Source organism: Ceratotherium simum, chromosome 34 (genome assembly GCF_057802395.1).
Source record: "Ceratotherium simum simum isolate JZ-2026a chromosome 34, ASM5780239v1, whole genome shotgun sequence".
NCBI classification, from domain to species: Eukaryota; Metazoa; Chordata; class Mammalia; order Perissodactyla; family Rhinocerotidae; genus Ceratotherium; species Ceratotherium simum.
In genome coordinates, this window is record NC_141933.1 from 30726509 (window position 1) to 30752178 (window position 25670).

Sequence of the window (25670 nt, forward strand, 5' to 3'; positions counted from 1 at the left end):
AAAGAGTTATGAGTGATATGTCAGCAGTGTTTTCCAGGATCCTTTCTACACCATTAGGGGAGCTTCCACTCCACTTACTCATAGAGCCGGAGGGCACTGTAGAGGCACCCAATTCAAAGAGCTCATTTTACAGGTGAATCTTGGCCTCAGATAAGAGGTGACATGTGTACAAGTTCATACAGCAAACGAGTGGCAGTTTTGGCATTTGCAGCTTTTTCTCTAGCCCTTCTGCTGCCTTGAAGGACTCTACCCGATAGACGCACGGTGCGCCTGTCACTGACTAATGGCCCTGAGGAACTCAAGGGTGGGTTCGGAAGCGTTTAACTGTTGAAAAGATGCATCACCAACCACTCTGAACCAGCCCCAGCCCCAGCACAAGAGCTTATGCCCATGACCTTTGCCTCATTTGTAGTGCTAAGATCTCCTCTCCAGGAGGAGCTTAGGCCTTGTTACTGTAACCTACAGTGTGTGTGGAAGCAGGTTTTCCAACCGAGCCTGTGCAAGTGAATACCCACCTCTCCCTTTTGAATATTCATTCCGAATTAAAAGGCCCCTCCTTTCCCGTGTTCCAGAACACCACAACTTTGGAAATGATTCTGTGTGGCCTCCTATTTGCTGCAAATACAGCCTACTTTGTATGACAACTGCTTCTGGTGAGGTCTGATTTAACTCCCCAGGAGGCGAACCCACTTTGGTTTCAGTAACACACCTAGTACATTTGAGCACAGAGATGAAGTCAAATCATAACGAGTCCTTGACTTTTGGATGCAAACTGGGTAGGATGGTGACTAAGTATTGTAAGATTCTTGACATTTTCTTGAGCTAGTGAGAAACCTGCTTCTGGAGCAGCATGAGCTTATGACTCAGAAGAAGTCCCTGCTGCTGGGATGACTCAGGCATCTGCTTTATACGAAGATTCCCAAACACCTCTTGCTGCATTTGAAAACAATGAGTAAAATGAATAGCTACTCATTGCTTTACTTAACACTCTCTTTGTGACTATTTCCATTGGCTTAGCATGCTGGGAGCCATCTAAACAGCTGGTCTTCAGTTTGGCTGCAGGCTGGTGAAAGGGTACCTCTCAAGTCCCCATCAACGTGGACTGGGAGGGGCCCGTGGCACTTTTACCTACACTCAGCGGGACAGACCCATTGGCCAAATTCCTCAGGACTGGTAAAACCCTCCCTGGGTGTTGGTTAACCAACAGCCCTGCTGGGATCCAGGAGGTGGATATTTTAGAACCACAGCTCTTTAGGTTTTTTTGAATTTTTTCCCCAAATTTATTTCCAACTGTCATTACTTAGGATCATTTACATAAATCAATGAAAAAAATATTCTCGTGAATCAAAAAGAAGCCTTAGAATCCTCTGGTCCCAAGTACCAGAGAGACCTCAATAAACAGAATGAAACATTTGAGATTTGCTTTACCAATTTTTTAAGCCAGAGGTCAGCAAACATTTTCCGTATAGGGTTGGATAGTAAATATTTTAGCCTTTGTGGGCCATATGGTGGGCTGTGGTTTGTTGACTCCTGCTCTAGGCTCTAGTTAGAAAGAGCAGACCAGAGGATGGAGTGTTTGAGTTGGCTGCCCAGTGACTTGGATGTAGTCTTTAAACATTTGGGCTTTGCAGTCAGACAGATAAAGGTTTACCTCTGTGGTTCTGCTGCTTAGTGGGTGATTTCAGACATGTTAATTCCCTTGCTTTCCTTGTCTATAAAATGGGGATAATAATAGTCCCCCTTATACACTTGTTGTACAGAACAAGCAGAGGAACTCACTGACCGCAGAGCTGGTATGCTCTGTAAATGATAGTAGTGTGATCAATGCTGTTGTTGATAACCAAGCCCAAGGGGTGAAAGGAACTATTCAATAGCATGCGGTTAGGGAACTGACCTCTCTGGTCACCTTTGAAGGGAACTGGGTGGGGAGTGCCAAGAAACCTTGTTTCATCCTCATCTTCTGGGGGCAAAGTCTGAGACTGGATCGGATTTGCTTTGCATTGTTGCTGGGAGCTTAGTGCTAATTCATGGCAGACCATCTTCCTTTCTTTGAAAAATGAGCCCTCATAGCATTCAGAGGAAAATCTCAAATTAAAAGTCCTTTGCTGAACATTTTTTTCAGCTATAGCATTAAGCCAAATGGCCTGCTCTGGGTTGGGATCATCAATGTGGTCTGAGAACCAGTGACAAGGAGTGACTACAGGCCCAGGGGCGCTGGGACCTCGCTAATTAGTTCCCAGTGATGTCATCGCGTGGCTGTGATTTTGCAACTCCTGTTGCTATGGCTGAAGTTTGAAAGAATTAGGCCTGAAGCCACCTATATGCTCAACATGCTGGGGAATGTAGCTTTTAGTAACTAAGTTTGATAGGTGTTCCTGAAGAATTATGAGCTATGAGGTTAAGGTTGGCTGTGTGGGTGAGATTGGAGAAGGAGAATTTTACTTGCGAGTAGCAAAATAAAATGAAACAATGCAAAACAACAACCCCTTCCTTCTACACACACACACACACACACACACACACACGCACACACTCTACCTGAGACAATTCAAGGTCAGGTCTAGGATGCAGTAACTAGAGGAACATCTAAGAACGTTACTCTCATGTTGAAGTTCTAGGTTCTTGCAGCTGCCATATTGTAGTGAAAAAGGATTGGGCTTTTGACAGAGACAGACCAGGGTGTGATTCCCACCTCTGCCCTTTCCTAGCTATTTGACAACAGGCAAGTTACTTAATCTTGCTTCCTCATCTGTAAAATGACTAACAATAATCACCTCACATTGTACAAAATGTCTGTCTTAAGAGACGCTGCAAACAACTGCTGTCCAGCCTGACTGTATGGGCTTGAGTCCAAACTACCAAATGTGCACACCCCGCCCCACACTGTAGACTTGTAAAAAAGGCTGAAGTCACTCTCAGGATTTTAGCATATGCTAAGTCATTACTCTAGAGAGGTCTAATCCTGGGGCCATTGATAACAAGGAGATCTGCTGAGAAGACAATGAAAACCCTACTTCACCATCTGTAATCGGCTAGCCAGCCACCGATGACTCCTCATGCGCTGCCTCTGCCTGCTTTCAGCAAGGTGAGATGGCAGGTCACTTGCTTCTATGTTTTGTCCCCTAGGAAACTTTGCTCAAAGTTGTAAATTGTGTGAGATCTTTAGTAACAACAGCGTGATTCACTCTGTTACACCACACTATACCTACTTTGTAGCCTGGCAAATAAATATTTGTCCCTTGTTTGGGGATTTTATTTAAGCACACAGGGAAAGCCCCCATCTATACAGTAATGAAACTAAATGGGACATGGCTGCTAACTCTACGGGAGCCAGGCAGGTATGTAAGTGAAATTAGGAGATAGTTTACTTTCCTCTTAACACTTCTTTCAGAAAAACAGCAGGGCAAGCATGATGGCAAATGGTATTTGATACTTGGCCTTGGTGTCAGGGAGGCAAAAGGGACTGGTGGGGACTGTGGCAGGCTGGGAAATCCATGTCTGTCTAAAGGACAATCACTTCTCAGTTCTATCTGATTGTTCCAGGATTGATTGTTCCAACCTAGGTTCCAGGATAACTAGATTTTCCAGTACTTTAAGAGAAGGGAAAAATCTGCATTTTGATGTGAAATCTACTAGCTTTTAAATATTGTTAAGTAATTCAAATTAAAAAACAACAACAATGACAACAACAACAATCCTATGTTACCTTGAGTTTATAAGCACTTATATAGACTAACAGGGAAAACTGGTGGGGAAAAAAAAATGAAATATTGTTAAGTAATTCAAATTAAAAAACAACAACAATGACAACAACAACAATCCTATGTTACCTTGAGTTTATAAGCACTTATATAGACTAACAGGGAAAACTGGTGGGGAAAAAAATGAAGTTGAGGAGGAACAATGGTGGTGTGGACTAACACCTCAAATATATGGCATTTATTGCAACAGTCTCCCAGGGGAAAGGCTTGCCTATTTCATTCAAGTTTTATCATATTCCTTAGACTCTACTTACTAAGGCAGGAAAGTGGATAAACACCTTTAGTTCTTTTCAATAACAAGGTTGAAGCAAAGAGCATTGATGTTTAGTTAAGAAAAATTGAAATGATTAACAATTTACTGGATTTTATCACTTCAAATTAAAAGAGGTTTTAGAATTAATTCCCAACTCGTTATCTTAACATTGTTAAAGTTACTGCTTATTAAGCTTAGCAATAAAGAAAAAGAATCCTTACCTAAAGGGGGTGAATGGATTCTGTGACTTCTCTCCTTTATTTTTGGTGTAACAGTATAGGAAAAGGCCATATTTTCTTAGTGACTGAGAAAGAGACCTCTTTGGGGAGTGAACACTTGATAAGCTGTGTAGGGATGGAGAATGAGACCCACTCCAAGGAGCATGCTGGAGGAACAACAGCTGGGCAGCTGTTGGACAACCCGTCATTGTGTTTTGCTCAATGGGCTAAGGAAGCTGAGAGTGAGAAATGAAGTAAAAGAGAAAGAGGAGAGATGCTTTGGGGAGTGTGAGGAGGAAGAACAAAGATGCTTACAATGAAATTTTATTAAGTGTTTGTTGGGTGGTGTGTGATGTAAAACCTCTTCCCCTTCTCCCCATACTGTACAATAGCGATTTCTCAGGAATGGATTGTGGGGTTGGATCTGGTCTTGAGTAAGGGACAAAGGGCTGAGTGTAAGCTGAAGGTGGCCTTAGGGTAGCGGGGAGTTGGTGGGTAGAGGAAGGAGTCAAAATTGCCCATGGCAAAAAAGGCTGCCACTTCTGTGTTAACCCCAAGCCTAGGATGTCCTGGAGTCCAGGAAACTCATTTCACGGAACACTGTAGATCTCCTCCAACCCCTATTACCAGATTTTATCCTAGCACTTAATTCCATCTACCAGTTTTTACTGACAACCTATTAGGCACCTGGCATGGCGCATGCCACTATATGGTGGATTCAAGCAAAGACAAGACATGATCCTTGCTTTGGTGTCATGATTTAAGAGCCAGCCAGATAAGTCACTGACTCAAGAAGAAACTATGCTCAAAAATACATTCAAGATTTTACAAGTTGAGCCAGATTGAGCCTTTCTTCCAAAGCACCTGGGATGAAGGGCTTTAACCTCAGATGCTATGGAGTGAAGTGGCGAGGAGGGTCCAAAGGCCCACGGAACTAGACCACTGCCAGGGGTGTCAAGGAGGGGTGCTGTTGGAGTGACTTCAGGAAGTGCATAAAAAGTCAAGTTATGACCACTTGTGGTGAGGAGAAGCCCTGGTTGCTTTTGGCAAGGTCATATGATGTTAGCTTGAGCTTCTGGTAGACTTCCAGGCTAAGGGTTTCATACATCCTTTCCTCATGCTTTGTTTAGGCTCTTTTCCAAATCCATATCCGTAGGAGGAACCTCTTACCCAGTGCCTGAGCTGAGAAGCCTCCTGCCACTTGCTGCCAAGGGCACCTCCCACATCCTTTAGACTTGGGTCCCCCTAGTACCTGCAGATCGTTATCACTCAACAAATTCTTATTGAGCACCTAATATGTATTGGGTCTGGGGATAGATACAGGCTTTTCCTTCGCAGGGTCTAAAGTGCAGTGGGAAGACATTGAGACATTAAGGAAACAATGAATGTGAGGAAATGTGAAGTGCAGAATCTCAGAGGCAGGAGACGTAAGTTGGGGGCTCAGGAAAGGATTATTCAAAGGAGCAACATCAGAGTCAGTTAAGATTTCAGGTTCTACTGTGAGAAGTCGTACAGTCCAAGCGCTGTGAACTGCATCTGGCTATTAAAAAGGAGAGACTGCATAATGAAAGAGGATGTAGTCTACTTGCAACGGTGCCATGTCCATGTACAGCTGTGTGAACCAGCCCGTCTCAATAACCCATCCATGTGAGAAGTGCACATTCTTCTCTTAGGAAGGAATTTTCCTGGTGAGAGGGGTTCCCATCAGTGGTGACTGGATGGCTCGGTCGATCACTTGTAAAATTAGCATATCAAACTAGTTCAGAAATGACTGGGCAGTCAGTAGGCTGAGTTGACTGGGGGAATCAGCAGGGACTGAATATTTAGTTGACTCATCCATAGCCACAAATTTGGTGGCTCACTAGAAGGAACCAAAGTAAGAAAAGATGCAAGTCCTCTGGGAGACCCTGAAATGCTCCCCTGGGTGATGGGAGTCATTTAGAGACATTATGTTGACCAGCCTTTGAAACAGATTATGGCGAAGGAGAGAACCATGTTGCTGTGTTTATCTAGCGCCTCCCTCCAAGCTGGAAGAAGTGAGGCAGGGTGGTGCTGAAGAATTCTGCCTGGCTCTCAGTAAGGGAGGCTGAGAGGCACGTGTTTATCTGATGGTACTGCCTCTCTGGACAGAGCTCTGGAAGGAGAGGAGTGGGTACTGACAGGAAACTCAGTGCCCGCCACCGTGCCTCTCAGGCTTATTGTCAACCTCAAATACGGTAACATACAACCTTAACCTTAGCCTGGGGTCTGTCTTACATTAGTTTTCTATTGTTGCTATAACAACTCACCACAAATTGAGTGTTTTAAAACAACACAAATTTATTTTCTGATAATTCTGGAGGTCGGAAGTTGAAAATGGGTCTCACCGAGCTACAATCAGGGTCTCAGTGGAGCTGTGCTCCTTTCTGGAAGCCCTAAGGGAGAGTCCCCCTCCTTGTCTTTGCCAGCTTCTAGAGGCTGCCCACGTTCCTTGGCTCATGGCCCGTTCTTCTGTCTTTAAAGCCAGCAATGGTGGGTTGAGTCTTTCCCATGCTGCCATCTCGCTAGTTCTCTCTCTCTCCTGCCTCCCTCTCCCACTCATAAGGACCCTTGTGATTACTTGGGGCCCAGCTGGATAATCCAGGATAAACTCTCCATATCAACGTGAGTTAATAAGCAACCTTTATTGCACTCACAACCTTAATCCCCCTTTGCCGGGTAACCTGACATATTCACAGGTTCTGGAGATTAGGACATGGACATTTTTTGGGAGGGGGCATTGTTCTGTCTACTACTGATACATGATTAAAAGTCAATCAGTGGTCTCTGTTTATTACCAGTGCTCCCTAGTAACTTCTTTCTCAAGTGTGAAGTTACCTACTGCCCTTCATTCTTCAAATGCAGGGCTGAAGCCTCGGCTTTGGTAACTGCTGATGAGCTGGAAGATTAGGGCTAGGGAGCCTGCCCTTGACTGGCTCATGGGGGCAGGGATGTGGCCGGACCCCACCTGGAGGGTTGTGTCCAGTCTAAGAGGCACATTGTAAGGGGATATAAGTGGTCTGGGGTGCTGAAACCAGGATAGTGAGGAACTTAAGAAAGAGAAAACTCTAGGCAGAAGAAGAGCTGCCTTCATATGCCTGGAAGGCTGGTGGATGCAGAAGGCATTAGGCTTCAGGTATTATAAGTGTTGTGTTACGATTAAGAACATGTGCCGTCTCAGGTGGAGCTGGGTTCCAATCCCATCTCAGCCTCTCGCCAGCTGCCTGGCTTCGGGCAAATGACCCCATCTCTCTGACCTCCACTTTTTTTCATCTGTCAAGAAGGAATAATAATAGTATCTACCTCATGAGAGTGTGGTGAGGAGTCAATGAGATAACACATGTAAAACGTCTGGTATGTTGCCTGACGGTAACTATTATTATTATTAAATGGCTCCACAGGGTAGAAAAATAACCAGTGGGCAGAAGCTACAGGGGAACAGCTCAGGCTCACCATAGAGAAGAGCTTCGCAAGAGTCAACGCTGTGCGATGGCAGGATGGGTAGACATGTGAATAAGCTCCCTTCACTGCAGCCAAGTCACCTGGGTGCTTTTAAAAAAGTCCAGAGTTCTAGGACCCACCCAGATGTGCTGAACTGGGATGGGGCTTGGAGATCTGTATTTTTTTTAAATAGACTTTATTATTTAGAGCAGTTTTAGGTTCAAAGCAAAATTGAGCAGCAAGTACAGAGAGTTCCCATATATACCTTCCCTCCCAACACATAGACAGCCTCCCCCACTATCAGTATCCCCCATCAGAGTGGCACATTTGTTACAATTGACAAACTTACATTGACCCATCCTTATCACCCAAAGTCTGCAGTTTACGTTAGGGTTCACTCTTGGTGTGTACGTTCTATGGGTTTGGACAAATGTGTGCATCATTAGAGTATCGTACAGAGTATTTCCACTGCCCTAAAAATCCTCCGTGCTCTGCTTATTCATCCCCCACCCCCAACCCCTGACAACCTCTGATCATTTTATTGTCTCCATAGTTTTGCCTTTTCCAGAATCTCATATGGTTGGAATCATGTAGTTATGTAGCCTTTTCAGACTGGCTTCTTTCACTTAGTAATATGCATTTAAGTTTCCTCCATGTCTTTTCATGGCTTGATCGCTCATTTCTTTTCAGTGCTGAATAATATTCCATTGTCTGGATGTACCACAGTGTATTTATCCATTCACCTACTGAAGGACATCTTGGTTGCTTTCAAGTTTTGGCAATTATGAATAAAGCTCCTGTGAACATCTGGGTGCAGGTTTTTGTGTGGATGTAAGTTTTGGAGATCTTTATTTTCTTTTATTTATTTATTTTTTTTGGTGAGAAAGATTGGCCCTGAGCTAACATCTGTTGCCAATTTTCCTCTTTTTGCTTGAGGAAGATTGTCCCTGAGCTAACATCTGTGCCAATATTCCTCTATTTTGTATGTGGGACGCCACTGCAGCATGGCTTGATAAGTGGTGCATAGGTCTGCGCCCGGGATCCGAACCCGTGAGCCCTGGGCTGCTGAAGCAGAGCATGCGAACTTAACCACTACACCACTGGGCCAGCCCCAGAGATCTTTATTTTTAACAAGTGATCCAGAGTCAGATTTGGGGCTCTGGACCAGATACTCATTGGTCCAGAGGTTGAGTGGGACTAGAAGCCTCTCCAGTCCTGAGTTCTAGGGTTCCATGAGGACCGTGTGCAGCTCTTGCATCAGGCTCTGGTTGGGACTAGGCATTAGCCTTCTTTTGTCTGGAGTTTTCTCCCCCAAAGCAAAATCACTCTTTTGGCCAAATGTTCAGTGTCAATATTGGCTGCTAGCACAAACTACCTAATAGAAAGAGCAAGTTTTCTGGAGCTGGAGAGAGTGGGCTGACCTGTTCTCAGTTTAGGACTCCCTGGGTTCAAATCCCGACTCTACCAACTGCTAATTGTGACATTGGGCAAATGATTTAACCATTCTATGCCTCAGTGTCCCCTTCAGTAAAGGTTGCTAATAACAGTATCTACCTCGTGAGGTTATTGTGAGAATACAATGAGTTCATACATATAAAATGCTTAGCAAAGTGCCTGGTACAGAGTAAGTTTTGAATAACTGTCAGCTGCTTTCATTATCATCACCATCATCATTATCATCATTTTTATTTTTATTATTACCAATGACCAGGCATTTGAGTCCCTCCCAGGCGGGCAGTCCTTCCTGGTGAATCACGGGAGCTGGGGGAACTCACGCATGTGCTGGCTGTGTCCGCGGGAGCAGGGCGACTCCGCATGCCCCGGCTGCCTTACGGGGAGAAGTTAGTTAAGTGGCTGGCGCTTCCGCATGATGGTACATCTGAGACGGGGCCAGGAGCTTGGATTGTCTAAGGCGGGCAACAAGGTGATGGCTTCCCAGAGCTCTTGGCCGTTTCCCTCACCCAGCAGCCCGCTCCTCTTTCTGTTTTTCCTTCTCCAGGGGCTAGGATGGCGCGTCTCATGATTCGCCAGTGACATGGTAGAGATGAAAGTTTGATTGTCTGTCCCTCTGCACACAGCTCTAGAAAGGGTGTACCCAAAGAACTCTGGACTCAAAGGTAGGGGACAGACAGGTCTAAATCTGGCTGCAGACCACCTGGTTCAAGGCCCAGCTCTGCTACTTCTAAGCTTGTAAGCTCAGGCAAGTTGCAGAGTCTCCCGGAACCCCAGTCTCTTTATTTCTGGGATGGAAAAATTCCTTCCCTCTCAGGATGTCATGAAGACAAAATAAGTTAATGGATGGGAAAATATTTTGTGAACTTGGCAAATGTATAGTTATTATTAACTTATTTGTTAATAAGTTCAACAGATGAAATGTTAGTTATTGCTTATTTTTTTGTGTGTGTGTGTGAGGAAGATAGGCCCTGAACTAACATCTGCCAATCCTCCTCTTTTTTTGCTGAGGAAGACTGGCCCGGGCTAACATCCGTGCCCATCTTCCTCCACTTTATATGGGACGCCGCCACAGCATGGCTTGACAAGCGGTGCGTCGGTGCGCGCCCAGGATCCGAACTGGCGAACCCCGGGCCGCCGCAGCGGAGCGTGTGCACTTAACTGCTTGCACCACCAGGCCGGCCCCGGTTATTGCTTATATTTTAAAAAGTGAACACAAAGAGAAGAGCCTGCAGGGACTCGTCTTATGGAAGATAAGGTAACGTGTGAGAGGACTTTGCAGTTATGAGCAAAGAAGTAGAAGGAAGATCAAGGCCATGAACTTCTTTTTTGGCCAGTGAGACCTTGGTCTCTTGTCATCTGGGCCAGCCCCAGCCCCACTGTGTTTTTCTCGTCTGAAGGTTTTTGGTTCCCAAAGTATAAGTTGTTTTTTGGGCAAAATTAGCACCTGTTCTTTTGCCAGCAAGTCCACCAATATGAGAATTAGCCATTTGGAGGCCAAAGCTAGATAAATTATATATATTTACTTCTAACACCCTAATTTAGGTTACCTGTTAATTTTTAAACTTTTTGTTCAAATCATACGAAAAAGCACACAAATCTTGTGACCAGCTTGATTAGTTTTCACAAATTGAATACACATGTGAAACTAGCATCCTGACTAAAAAGAAACGTAAAAAAGAAAAAGAAAATTGCTAGCATTCAAGAAACTCTGTTGGGGCCAGAGTTTCAACACAGTTGACGTCAGAACTAACGGAGGGCTATAGTGTGTGGCTGGCAAAGTTTGTAAGGAATGTCCTGACCTCTCTCATTTTATTTGGCTTCTGGGTGTGGGTCTGGCCAGAACCCATGTCAAGGAGTTTCTCCCAGCAACTCCTGTTCTTAGGGAGGGATCTGAGAAGCTCCTTCACACTGGGGTGTCAGTGGATGGATTGCTTTTTCCATGAGTTTCTGGGTCCAGTTTGGGTCCTATCACTGGGATGCAAAGGGCCAGTTCTCTTAAGGAGGAATTTCAGGCCTTAGGGATTCAGAAGTTGGCAACTTTAAAGCCCTTTGGAGAAACCTCAAAGAAGTCTTGAAACATCGCCTCATGAAAGCACAGTGTAGTCTTTCAAATGCCAGCCCTGGGAGATGTCTCCATTGATGGTCCTGATGGTGACTTGTCTTCTTGTGTGGCAAGGTTGGCTGCTTGGTCTAAAAGGAGAGAAAAAGCACACAGACAGACTGTTCTGCTCAAGAAGGGAGAGGACTGCATTGAAGAAAAGCAATCGTAAGGTGTGACCCAAAGGCCCAGAAAATTGCAGCTACTGTGCACCTTGCCCAGTTTCTGCTGGTGCCTGAAGGTGTGGAAGTTAATTACCCTCTTAGTGCACATCCCAGCCACTCCTGTCCGGGGTACTGATTGGGGAGGCTCAGTTTGGGAAGCTTCAGGGGCCAGAGGAAGAACCTCCTTGGCCTGAAGGCCAAATCTGGAGCTCTGTTAATCAAGAGAGCTCCTCAAAATCAGAATTCAATTGACTCTTGGAAAAGGAACCAATGCTTGTGCTCTTTGGTAGAAAGACCATGTTTTGGAGGGTCCAGATTTAGAGATGTTGATCTTGGCAATTGGGTCCGAAGGCGTCTTCCTGTGTCCTTCCTGAAGGCCTCGTTAGCTGAGCCCAGACTGGTTCATGGCTCCATCTTCCCCAGGAGTGCTGGGAGCACTCTGGGCACCATGCCTTGGGGAGGGCAGCTGGACTAAAGCCACCAGCAGGGAAGGGCCAGCTTGCCCCTTGCTGCCATCCACGGGTTTTTCTAATGCAGGTGTTTGTGCTTTTGCTCTCCTTTCTCTCTTCTTCTTGGATTTCCTGGTCTTTCAGACACTACCCCCTAGAACTGAATGTCACACAGAACATGTGACCCACACATGTTTTTTATCTAGTCCCCCCTTCATTCATTCAACATGCAACAATTGAGCATCTACTATGTGCCAGGAATCATGCTGGGTGTGGGGGAGACAGAGTCAAATCAGTCAAGATCTTGCCCTCGAAGAGTTTATATTCCAGAAGGGGAACAGACAAGTAAATTGTGATGGTAAATACCTGGAGAGAGGGCAGCACAGGTACGCACAGGTGAGCTGCAGGGGAAGCATCTAAAAAGCAAACCTGGGACTCAGCAGAGACTTCCCGAGGGGAGGCATACTTGACTGGAGTTTTGAGGAAGAACTAGAAGTTGGTCTAAGAAGGCTGGGTTGGAGGGGATGGTGTAGAGGACATTTTATCCAGAGGAGACAGTTTGCTTCAAGGTAAGCTGGAACTGCGGCCAAGTTCCCTCTGCCTCGAGCCACACCAATCTCCCTCCTTTATTGGAGTTGTGTGAAGTTTTCAAATGTATTTTCATGTTGTTCCAACAACCAGAGGGGGATAGCAATTACTTCAGAATTGACCTCCTCTGGGGACTGGGCTGGCCAGCGTGCTCCTGGGCCCTAGCGTAACCTTTATTTTCAGGAGAGGTTCCCAATTTGGGATGATCAAGTACTCCACCCCAGTCTCTCACCCAGACCTGGAGGGTCACTGTTCCTTAGTGTCTTATTGCTACTTTGAGTGATGAGCCTTTCTGGAAATAAGCACATCTGTTGGGTCAAGGCCGGCTTAAGTCTCTACCCTGGGGAGGATTTCACGAAAGTCCAGAGGTTTGTACTTGAGGCTGAACTCCTGATGTTCTGTGAGAGGTTGCTCATCATCCCACAGTGTGGAAGGTTACAGCGGTGGGAACTTCCAGGCCCCCACCCACTCGGGCCCTTTTGGGACTTTCTCTTTTGTAAAAAGCCAAGTACCATTTGTTGCCCAAGTGGTTTACTAAAACCCAGCTGTAAATAAACTGTCTTAATGGTCATGTTGCTCCATTTTAGGCATTTAAGACAAAGAAAGGAAACTAAAATTGAGTATCAGTTATATGTTAAATACCCTGTTGGTGCTTTCCTAAGTATTATCTTATTGAAGCTCTATAATGATCCAGTGAGTTGGGTCTTATTGTCCAAGAGATTAAATAAATGCCTTGTTCCAGCCACAGCTGGAAAAGGGGGCTTTTAACCAAGAATCAGATGGCCATGTAATTATGTAATTGCATTCCACCAAGTTGCTTTCTGGCAGCTGCTAATCAGAGGTGGTGTTTTCTGTTTCTGGGCAAAACAAGTGCTGTTTTTATTTCTCTCTTCACAATTTTGTCTCCTACTACTTCTTCCTTGCGGCTGTGTGAGGACACCCAAAGGCCCCAGCTGGCTCTGTGTTTGCCATTCATGTCATTAGCTAGTTTGGGTCCCTTGGCCTGGGAAGTGACATGGAGAAAAGTCCCCTTTCCCTCAATTTTTCATCTTGAATGTTTCTATGAGTGTCACCTCTCCAATTTCACGCGAGTTGAGTGTGAATGAGATAGGTGGCCTCTCAATGGTTTAGTGGTGAATTTGGCAATTGACTGGTCCCAATGCCAGTTCATGCATTTGACTGTATTCCTGTGGTGTTCGCCTGCCCATCTTAGAAATCTATACTGAGAATTGGTCAAGTGTGGCTGGGGGTTAAGAAGATGCCTGTGTCTGAATTGTGTACTGAATTTGACCCCTCACTCAGCTTTAGTAGTGCTAGAAAAACATGCTTTTGTAGCTAAGATAGGAAAGATAAAAATGGAGGTAAAGATATAAAGAAATGGTTGTTGTTGTCGTTGGTTTGTCTCTTGTCTGTAAGTCACGCATCTGCCTTTCCCTGTGAGGGTGGTGATGCAGCAACTGGGCTGTCCCTTCGTGGTGGATGAAATGAGTCATCTCAGGATGAACTCTAAGCTTATTCAGTCCTGGACAGAATAGATCGGAGGCTACATCTTGAACTGAGGGTTATGAATACCCACCCCTCCCAGGAGAATTAGAGAATCTCAGCATTTTAGAACATTAAAGAATTTCTAATCCAACCCTCTTATGTTACAGATTAAGAGCCTGGGGCCTAAAAAATAAAAATTGGCCAAAATTGATACCTAAACCCTATTGGTATCTTACATTGGGTGTGTTTTTATCATTTCATAGCACTTTATCTTCTGTCTGTTGATTGTGATCTAGTAACTTTACATCCATTTTATCCTCTTAGTATTTCTGACACAACCAGTTAGCAGCAGCCCTGGAATTACAACCCAGACCTCCTGACTTCCAGTCTCTTGTTGTCCACTAGGTCCAACCCCGTCGTGATTCGGGATAACTGTAAACCGTGCTCTAGCCAGATCCTCCAATATTCAGGAAAAAGCTATAGAAAAGATGTGTCATTTGTGAAGTCCAGAGTTCACTGGCAGGACCTTTCCAGAAAGTATTTTTGGAATCTAGGAAATGGACACAGTGGCCGAGAATGAACAGAAGGAGGGACTGAAGGAAAGTTGGAGGTTGGGAACCTCTAGGCTTCATTCGCAGGATCTGTGAGGACACAGTAGCTGTCAGAGAGAGATTCTGACTTCTTGTTCAATGATCATCCTCGACACGGTTAAACCAGGTCTTACAGGATCCAGCAGGGGCGGAGGGACTGGCGGGCTGTTGGAAATGCCCAGCCGTCTTGGAGTTACAGTCCCTTGTACAGCAAGGGTGGTGTGTTTCAGGGAGCCAGGGAAATCCCAGCTGTGGGGCAGTCTCAGCTGTAACTCAGTGCTCAGGGCTGACACCATTGGTGTCTCTGGCGTTCTTTTCCAAACACTGCAACCACATAGGGGAAAGCCCCCTCACCAAACACTATTTTTGTTCTTGAATGTCTGACTAGTGTCCCCCATTAAGGCAATTTCTGGATGTTGTCTCCCCTCTGCCTCCCCGGGTCCTTGGGCTCGGGCAGCAGAGGACGGGATGGGGGATGCTTATTGCAGACCTCACATCCTCCAGACAAAACACACCAGCTGCCTTCAGCTTCCCTGGGGAATGTTCTGTTGCTACCTCATTGGGCCAGTGAAGCAGGGAAAAAGAATTTGGTGCCAGATAAGGCAACAGGGAAGCATGCAGGCGGGAAATCTGAATTTGACACACCACATCTAATAAGCCTGTGATTAGAGGCTCTTGGCAGAGCCAGGGAAATCGAATGCTGCTGGGAAGCAGGTCCTGGGAATAGTTTACAACTTAGCACCAGCCCCATTACACGTTCCCTTTCAAGTCACAGAGGATGTTGTGCAGGATAAGCTGAGTTTGCCCTTGAAATAGCATTCACGTGGATTTGCGTGAGAAAAAACGGGGCAGCGACTGCAAAATTAACAGCTAAGTCATTCAGTGGAGAAGTTAAGGCTCAAGGAAATTATAGGCTCATTGTTAAAGTTTTAATTATCCAAACAGCTGCCCCATCACATAGCTTAACTGTCGGGCAAGGAAGAGAGATCTGGGGGAGTCGGTTTAGAGGAACCTCCAAAATTAAGGAATTGCATTGCTAAATTTTGCACCCAGAAGGCACTCAAGTAGAAACAGAGCTGGTCAACAGTGCTGGACAGCATAGGCTCGGTGGATTTGGTATAACCAAGCCACACCTGTCAAATTCCTTATTGTCTGGTTCTGTCCGCAGAGCCGCAGGTTATAGAAAGGTAATATTAATAAGGGGATAGGTGTGCACACTTGAAATAATTGTGTTTATCTCGTGGACTTACCCAGACCAGCTCCTGCCTTTTCTGCTTATTGCCAGGGAAGCAGGCTGTTGTTGACCTCAGACCTGCTACCTGTATCCAACTCATGTCTCACTGGTGACCATTTCTCTCCCTGGGAGCTGGGATGGTTGTTGACACTCTGTCATATTCCTGATGGTATTAGGGCCCAGTGTGACCAATGTGACATTCGTTTGAATCAGTGCCCCTGCTAAAAACCAACACATGGGCACCAGGAGTGGCATACAGATTTCCAGACTGCGAATATTCCATTTATTTGCTAAGCTCTGGACAGATTACATAATTAATTTAGGAGACCCCTCAGTTTCTGCAGATTTCTATTCAAACATCCCCTTATCACAGAAGCCTTTCCTGGCCATCTGATGCAAAATAGCACTATCTTCTCCCCACGTGTCACCCTCCTCCCAGCACGTATCTCCACTTGAAATATATTTGTCCACTTATTTGTTCTCCCACTAAAGTGTACACTCCATGAGAGCGAGGGCTTTGACTTTTGTGTTTATTGTGCTATCTTTAGCACCTACAGCAGTGTGGGACCTGTAATATGTGTCCAATAGAAATTTGTGCAACAAATGCAAGAATACTAAGGGGCTTGCTGAAGTGGTATGCTGCCCGTCCATCCATAGAAGGGCCTCATTCCCAGGAGAAAGCAAAGTGCCCTTTATAGCTGCTTTCCAATTCTTAATTTCCTTGAGCAAACATTTATCCCCAAGCAAGCCCCTGGTACCAGGTGTTGAAGAGAGTAGTCCTGCTCTCCCAGGGTTTGCAGACTGGTGGAGGATGTAGACAAAGGATTGAAATTAAATCCATCCTTTAAGATCCAACTCTGGTATCAGCCCCTCCTGAGAGTCCTTCTTGAACACTCTTCTTCCCCAGAGCCAGGTTGGGGACCACTCAGACCGTTTCCCAGCATCGTGTGCAGAGCTTTCTCAGGGCCTGTATGCACAGCAGACAAATACTGTACCGTATGTTTCTGTTTCCCCTTAAGAGCAAGGGTTACCCCTTACTCACTGCTGAGTATAGTGTCTGACACGTAGAGCACTCAATAAGTATCAGTTATCCTTTCGTTACCACCGTTGCTCTGTGCATTCAGTCACCAGCATTTCTACAGCTGTGTATGTGTGTATTCTCAGTTTAAAAACTATATCTGTTCTTCTGAGGATATACAAGGCTTAGAAGCAGCTCTATATTATGTCCTATAATATTACATAATGCTGTATTCTATAATATTCCCCATTTCAGGCTCTCCTTGTGTTCTGGGGGATGCAGTGATCTCTGCAACTGGTATAAAATCTTTACAAAGAGTTCTTAGGGGACTCCTTGTGCCCCCAAATGCAAGATAAGGCCCTGATGTACTTTAACAATTATTTTCTACGTGTGGTTGTCAGGAAGTCCTCTGAGCCTGGAACACTTGTTTAATTCCCAGAAGGCTGAGGATGTCACAGGCATTTTCTCAATAAATACTTGTGGGTCCATGACATTTCGATGCTGCCACTTTGATGTGGCCGTTTTGATTCAGGGCTTCAGGGACATTTTGTCATGGCCCAAAAAAACAGGCCATTAAACATGCAGCAGTTTTGTGCAGCTGAGAAACGTGGCAGACAGGCCACACTGCTGGATCGCTGTGCACATTAACCTAATATTTGTGTGTTTTCACTTTGAGATGGCTGCCTTGATGCCTGACACTCATTACATCCTAGGGATCTTGCCAGAATGTTTGGTTTGAATACATGTTAGTCTCACTTAAATACTAACCATGTGCCAGAGTCTAGATTCAATGGCAGGAAGAATTCAAATGAAGCAGGAGGCAGGGGATGACAGTCTCAAGGGGATCACAGAGTGAAGCCAAGGGCTGGCTAAGGGATACATTCACCGTTTCAGAACACATGCGACCTCCATTCTTTGTTGGCCGTTTCCTGGTTTAGAGTTTCAGATGACTGGCTGGATAAATGTTTAAAAATTTAAAAAGGTCTCAATGCAAACATAGAAATACGGTCTATCCCTGTTAAAAAGATTGTTTTGATCATTTCCCCCTGCTGTGTTGTCAAAGAACTTCTCTGGCTCTGTCACTTGGTGGTGGGAGGAAGCGGTGTTGTTGCTTGTGGTCAGATAGGCCCTCCCCGCCTGTAGTGAGCAGTTATGTCCTACTTGCCTTCTCGGACTGTCTGAATGATCATTAGCACACACATATGTCAGACAGTCAGAGCCTGCCCCAAAACTAACTAGATGAGTAGAAAATTAGGTCATTAAGGGGAGACTAAGAAGCTTATATTTTGACTAATATTTTTATCTGGGTATGCTACCAGACCATGCCACATTATGCCCAATTTTAAAGCATTTTGGTAGCAAGTATATGAAGTAGCCTGTTATGAAAAAGGAAGTAGTTGTAGATGAGTCCCTGGACTTAATTCTGAGCCTGGAAGCTAAGCGTGGTGTCTTGTTGGAGTGGTGGTGCAACTGGGTAGGTCCCCAGAGTTAAATGTCACCCTTGTCATGAACCTTACAAGTATTGTGTATCTCTTCTTCATGTTCCCTGGAGAAAGAAACTACCTGGGCCAGGCCACACCAGGCCCCTGCCATACGCTATCAGGTTTAATTCCCATAAGGTAGGCACCAAGTCCTTCTTTCCGCACACCACACAGCTAGCAAGCGTTGGAGTCAGGATCTGAAGCCTCAGTTCTCAGATTCTAAAGCCCATGCTATTTCCATTATAACCAGTGATTCCAAACCACTGTTCTTCCTGGTTCCAAAGGAAGGTTTCTCCAGTCTGTGGTGAGAATATCTGGGTAAGGCTAACACCCCACTATCTTGGAAGGCATTGTCATTTATTCAGAGACTGTGGCCTGTCTTTCCAAGTGTTAAAGATTTTTTTTCTTTTATCACATGATGGTGATTGCTAATGGCAGCTAATAAAACTGTCCTACATTGTCAAAATAAAAAATTGGCCTCCCTCTGTCAATCCCCAAGCTTCAGTTTGAAATCTTACTGGCCTGGGAATGACAAAGCTGGAAAAAGAGGCAGTATACTCATTACCCTGGCAGGGCTCTGTTGGCAGACTCTCGCATAGCTTGGGTTCACATGGGGTTGATCTGTGTGGGGGCTGGGCTGCATCCATGGATGAAGGTGATTACGTGCTTCTTAAAGCCATACTTCTTTGAGGCCGAGTAGCACGACTCTCGCACAGTTTAGCAGAGTCCTGATAATTCAAGTGACCTCTGGAAAACCACAGCGGATTGAATTTTTTTCTTTAAACTAGCTAAACCAGCTTTTCCAAAAGAGAGGTAAAACTTGGACTACCAGTATTTATGACTTTTCTGGATCCAGGATGGGGAAGGTGTGAGTTCAGAGGCATTTTAGTTGAGCATGACTTAGGCTGTGACTCTCCTGACCTTAGATTATTCAAAAGTCACCTTTTTGCTGTTGATACAAGAACAAAGAGCTCAGGTTTTAGACCCAGACATATCTGGGTTTGAATCTCCATTTCTTTTAGCTTTGTGACCCTGGGCAATTTACTTTCTGTACAACAGGGCAGGAACACTTGCCTCCGGGAAATACCGTGGTGGGCAACTCTTGGAAAAACCCTTCTACTGCCTGTGCTGTTCCTTTTCTTTACTGTGATGATCAAGATCAAAGGGATAGAAGCACCTGGCAGGCAGGTGTTCAGTGTGTCCTAGTGTCCTCCTATAGGTGAGCTGGAATTTGGGGTACCCCGAGTTGCCCTGGCTTTTATTTTCCTGCCCATGGTTGCAGGTTCCCAGCTGTGCCCAGGGGAGGCCTGTTTCGCCTCCTACTACTGAGCCCCTCAAATTGTGTGGGGGGGTGCCCAGCGAGCTCTAACTACTGCCTTCCCTTCTGTTTTAGTGCCAACAACATGCCCAAGCAGGTGGAAGTGCGCATGCACGACAGCCAGCTCGGCTCCGAGGAGCCCGGGCGCCGGCACCCGGGGCTGCGCCTGTGTGACAAGCTGAGGAGGAATCTCCTGCTCACACTGACTGTGATTGGTAGGTGCCCGCCGGCCCTCTTCTCTGGGCCTCTCCCGGCTCTGTGGGGAAGCTCGTTCGGGCAGCCAGCCGTCCTGCATGCTCTGCCTGAGGCCCGGTTGGCCCAGGCAGGGCTGCCTCAGTGGTGTAAGCTTCCCCTCCCTGCCCTCGCCATTTGTTTTCCTCCTCGGGTCTCGAATTTCAGCATGCACATAAATTTCCCCTGAGTGTGCCAGCATGCAGATGCCCAGGCCCTACTTGCTTTGGGCCATGTGGGACAAGGTCCTGGAGTCTGCATCTTAACAAACCTTCTAGGTGATTCCAAAGGAGGTGGTCAGCATACCACATTTAGGGAAATACTTGCACCAAGATAAAGGCAACAGTTGCCAAAAACCCTAGGAAGAGGGCTCTCAGGTCTAACCTTCTCCAGCACCTCATTAACTTAGACTAACTTAGCACATTAGCTGATGAGGTCAGTGTGGACGAGGCTTGTCCAGACGCCTTGATCTCTGCAGCTCCATCTTGCAAGTCTTACTTCCCTGCTTCAGGTCTCACCCAGGCCATGGTCATCCTTTTATGTGACTGAAAATGCAACCTTGGTCTTAGGTTTTAGCCAGGGTTTATTCAGAACAGGGGACGTGGCAGTTTCTCCTCATGACAACCGTACCATTTCCTTTCTGAATCCCCGCCTGTTCTGCAGCTTTCAGGCTACACACAGAAGCTGTGAACAACTCATCTCTTCTCCCCGCCCACGCACACACACCCTCCATTCCATGGCTTCTCCTTCGAGCCAGTCATCTTAGATGTCAGTGGTCTAGGGTCAGGACTGGGAGCTTGCCACAGCTCATTCACTTAATAAAAGGAAGCCACAGGCGTGGTAGGGTTTTCCAAGGGTTACCCTCCACATAAGCAAATTTCATTCATCATAGGTCTTGAAGGAGTATGTTTTTCATTTGTAGAAGGAAAAGGTCAGGCTTTCAGCCACATTACTCCCTTTGCATCCCTGGAATTAACACCATAGAGCCTGTATACCTAAGATCTCCCTCCCTCCCTCACAGCCAGTGGTGCTATGACCTGATTTGTGGTTTCCACAAGGGTGGTTTAGGTTGGCTGCCCATTTGGAGAGAACTGAAATTTGTCTTGTGGAATCCCTGAGTATGCAAAAGGAGAGACTCCTGCCAGCATCTCTGCCCAAATTGTTTCCTTTTATGTATTATGTATTTTTAGAGACCCTCCTTGATCTTCCATAAGATCAGCAAGTGTCAAGACTACGTAAGAGGACATAGAAGTCAAGGATGAAACATCTTGAGGGTGGGCCATGGGGAAACGATTGGAAGCCAAAGAAAATAGAAGAAAAAAGGCAATTCACACCAGCTTGGTCCATCAAATGTTCCTTTTATCTGGTATCCAGTTAAAGAGGGAGGAAATACATTAAACACCATGCCATGTGGCCAGGCCTAGGCTGGGAGGGGAAGCAATATCTGGCACTGCGGATTATTTCTACCGACAATCTCTGACTCTACCAGTGGACAATATCCTCAAAGAACTTGGAGTCAAGTCTCCACGTCCTATTTCCCATAGAGCATTGAGAAGACTCTCCTTGCCTCTACTAGTGCTGCCTTTTAGAATAGTTGGAGGTACAAAATATTCTCCCACTAGTAGCCAAAATCAACTTCACTTACCTAGTAGTAGTTTTGTTATGTGTTGTTCATCATCTGATAATGGAGAAGTATAAGAAAGATCAATGTCACTGAAACAAGACCCTAGAGCTATTTATTTAACTAGGCAAAAAATAAATTCAGATTCTTTTCCCCCCTTCCTTCTAGGTGTCATCCTGGGGGCAGTATGTGGTGGGCTTCTTCGCCTGGCATCTCCTATCCACCCCGATGTGGTTATGTTAATAGCCTTCCCAGGGGATATACTCATGAGGATGCTAAAAATGCTCATTCTCCCTCTAATCATCTCCAGTTTAATCACAGGTAAGGCCACCTCTCTGGTGCCTGGCCAAAGGCGGTCCTACCCCTGCTCCGGCTTTTGGATTGACCATGGAATCTCAATTTGGTTGAATGAATGAATGTGATTGTCTGTGACATTTCACTTCAGAGCCTTGGTTTTTCTGTCTCTAAAATAGGGGTAATCAACCCTAAAAAAAAAGTTTGTCATCTATTGGCCAGTCTATCTGTCTGTCTAGCAACAAAAGATGAAAAGGAAACAGCCACATGTTAAAAGTGATGATAGCTGCAGTGATTTTCATTTTTAATGTATACTTTTCTCATTTCCTAAATTATATTTGGTTCAGAAAGTGATAAATGAGGGTAATAAATAGAAAAGGAAATTTTCTCTTTACTGTTTAATTGGGTGTAGAGGGAAGTGGGTAGTAAAAATAAATGAAATACTAGATATGAAACCCTTTGAGTTTTTCAGAAGAAAGGCACCCTTAATGTGTAGATCATCTTCATTTGTTTTTGGCTGAAAAAATTGTTTTATTTGAAAGGATTATTTTTCCTTCCATGGGCTTATACTAGTAGTTTCCTCCTTACCAAATAATATTGCTCAAACAGGGTGTAAATTGGTGTAGTTTAGAGACAAACTCTGAGTCAAGAATGAGAGGCTGGGCTTTGGTTTATATTTGGGTGCCAATAAGCTGAGTGACCTTGAGAAAGTTGTCCTTCTGGACTGTCCACCTTATGAAGAAAGTGAGGCTCTGGTGACTCCAGGAGATCCAGATGCTGAGCCAGGTTGTTCTACAGTCTCATAGATGGTCGACCAGTGAACCCAGTGACCAAAGCACTGGGACTCCGTGTCAGGAAGGTCTTATCATTCAGCCCCAGATTGAGTGAAGCTGTGTATTCACCGTAAATGCTTCTTTCCAAACCAGAGGAAATCTTCTCTGTGCCTATTGAACAGATGCTACCTTGGCCAACCTGGTAAGGAGACCCACCTTCCACTGGCTGGAATCAGACTTTAGGTTGTAAGGAGAAGTGGGTCATATATGGGTCAGCTTCAGAAAAGTTAACATCAATGACTTCCTCCCTCATGGCACAAAAGACCGATCCCCAGAAAGGGGTGCAATCGCTCTGTCTAGTAAAAGCAAGAACTGAAACCAGGAAGTAGAAAAATTGAAGAAACAATTGGAAAAAAACCCAATGAAGGTTGGAGTTTTTGTGACTTGCTTGGAATTTCCTCCAACAATCACAGAGCCTCCCTCGGTGTGATGAAGCCCGAGCCTCTGCTGGGTGCTTTGTGCAGGTGTTCTCTAATCCCTGCATGAGGTCGGGACATGTGGGTCTCCATCACATTTCACCTCAGGGGAATGAGAGGGCTGTGCTAGGTCACTCTTCCCGACTCTCAGTTTCAATGACCAGTGATGTATTCAAAAGACATTTTGAATACAAAGGGCTAAGCTTTTTATTTTCCCAAGTGAGGACATTAAAACAAAATAATAAGGAAAGAACTAGCATGTACCAGCACCTTCACTTCATAAAGAAAAGATATCTTAACCCCAAATAAGTGGGATGGACATAACCTCAGAATTAAAAATTGAATATATTCAACTTTATTTGAGCTCACTCTTGCAGACTGACAAAAGTAGCACCCACCAGTTTATAAATGCTGAGCCAGGTGATCTCCATCTCTCCCCAGTTCTCTAGAATCTCAAAAACGTCTTGAAAAATAGAATTGTAAATGGTGAGATTGACCAAATATTCCATAGAAGGAGGTTTAATTAACCATTAATGCATTTGAGTCTAATAGGAAGTCAAGTTATAGGTATTCAGAGATAGGAGTGAACCGAAACATCACAGCCATTAATCCTTCTGGATTTCTTTTCAACCCAGGGTTGTCGGGCCTGGATGCTAAAGCCAGTGGGCGCTTAGGCACGAGAGCCATGGTGTATTATATGTCCACGACCATCATCGCCGCGGTGCTGGGGGTCATCCTGGTCTTGGCTATCCACCCAGGGAACCCCAAACTCAAGAAGCAGTTGGGGCCTGGGAAGAAGAACGATGAGGTGTCCAGCCTGGATGCCTTCCTGGACCTTATTCGAAATCTCTTCCCTGAAAACCTGGTCCAAGCCTGCTTTCAACAGGTAACCCAGAGTGCTGATGTTCCTTCTTCTCCAACTGCCTAAGTTATCAAAGTGATAACTTAGAGACGGTTTCAATGAGCCAGCTCTAGGGAGCAATTTCTTTAATATTTGGTTACCTCTGTCTAGGGGTTGTATGAGGTGATCTGGGCAGGATGTTGGGATTGGAGTTGTGTGGTTTTTTAAAAATCTTCCCTTTTTCTTTCAATTCACTTAATATCTCTTTGCTCTGGGGTCCTTCCTCTGTCTTATTTCTTTTGTCTCTTCCCTTCTTTTTAGTTCCTGTCTCTGTGTTGTCCAAGGGCATATTTTTATCACTTTTGCCCACAACCCTCTAGAATACCCAGTGGTTCTCCATCTCAGCAGTATAGCAAAACCACACATGGTGTGTTTAAGAAATACACACATCCTACAGAATTAGGATCACCAGGGTGGGCCCGGGGATTGGGTATTTTTCAAATTGTGAAAGTAATACATGAGGATTATGGAAAGTTTAAATAGTACAGATTCACATCAAGTAAAAATTCAAATCCCCACTTCCCTTCCTTTGAGCTACTTGTGCTGAGAATTTTGTTTCCTCCCATCTCCCATCTATTTTCTTTGCCACATACGCCTGTGTATATGTGCGTAATCTTTGAAAGAATTCAGCCCAAGCGATACTGCATGGTATACACCATGTCACATCTTGCTTTTTCATCTAAGCGTGTTTTAGTGTCATCTCTCTCTCTCTGTCTCTTTTCTTTTTTCGTGATTGTGTAGTATTTCTAAAGGATACGTTCTTAGAAGCTAAAATATGCTGCCAAAGAGTTTTATATTTTGAATCGGCTGGATGTTGCCAAGTGGCCGTACAAAAGCTTGTAGCAATGTATGCTCCTACCAACTGTGTAGGGGCATATTTTAAAACCTTGTGATTTTCAAAAACAGATAATTCTGCTGAGTGGAACCACTGAGACAGCTGCCGAGGCCCCACTCACTAGCCTGTTGTCCAGCCCCAAGGCCAGTTTAGGTTAGAATCCACCTCAGTTCCCATTACCCCACGTGGGAACTAAACTGGAACCAAGGAGCTTCCTCTAGCCATTTCCAGGGAATTACAGAAGAGTGAGCTCAGGAAACAGGTTGCTTAAAGGAAAAGTCCTGTACTCCTAGCTGCCCCCCAAACGCAGCTACCAACCACTGCTGAGCCCAAATTACTCTGGGTTGGGGTACATTCTCTGATTTCCAGTGCCACTTTGGTGAACTTGTGGTGTGGAGCTGTATTAAAGGAAGCCAAGAGAGTGGCACGATATATTTAAAGTGCTAAAAGGAAAAAACTTACAGCCAAGAATACTCTACCCAGCAAGGTTATCATTCAAAATGGAAAGAGAGAGAAAAAATTTCCCAGACAAGCAAAAATTAAAGGAGTTTGTCACCAAGAAACCAGTGCTACAAGAAATGTTAAAGGGACTGATTTAAGGGGAAAAGAGAAGACCACAAATAGGAAAAATTATCTATTTCCATGATAAGAGGGTAATGGATACAAATGCACAAAAATGAGGTTAGATATGATATCAAAAACATAAAAGGAGGGAGCAGGGGAGTTAAAGAGTAGAGCTTTCAGACAGAAGTCAAACTAAAGAGACTATCAATTCTGTATAGAAGAAGAAAGGAACAGAGAACGACTACTAAAACACTGAGAAAAAAAAAGTTAAAAAATGGCAGTAAGTACATACTTATCAATAGCTACTCTAAATGTCAACGGACTAAATGCTCCAATTAAAAGGCATAGGGTGGCTGATTGGATAAAAAAAAAACAAGACCCATATATATGCTGCATACAAGAGA

The 25670-nt window shown here is 45.0% G+C and overlaps 1 protein-coding gene across 1 annotated transcript in view; it reads left to right on the forward strand.

The window, feature by feature from the left end:
• The first annotated feature begins 3021 nt into the window (after window positions 1–3021).
• Window positions 3022–25670, forward strand: part of SLC1A2 (solute carrier family 1 member 2) — a 73597-nt gene continuing 50948 nt past the window's right edge. The window contains exons 1-4 of the mRNA XM_087423132.1: window positions 3022–3085; window positions 19647–19786; window positions 21592–21744; window positions 23602–23852. Coding sequence (XP_087279258.1) covers window positions 3057–3085; window positions 19647–19786; window positions 21592–21744; window positions 23602–23852 — 573 coding nt within the window. The 5' untranslated portion in view covers window positions 3022–3056. The remainder of the gene's footprint in view (window positions 3086–19646; window positions 19787–21591; window positions 21745–23601; window positions 23853–25670) is intronic.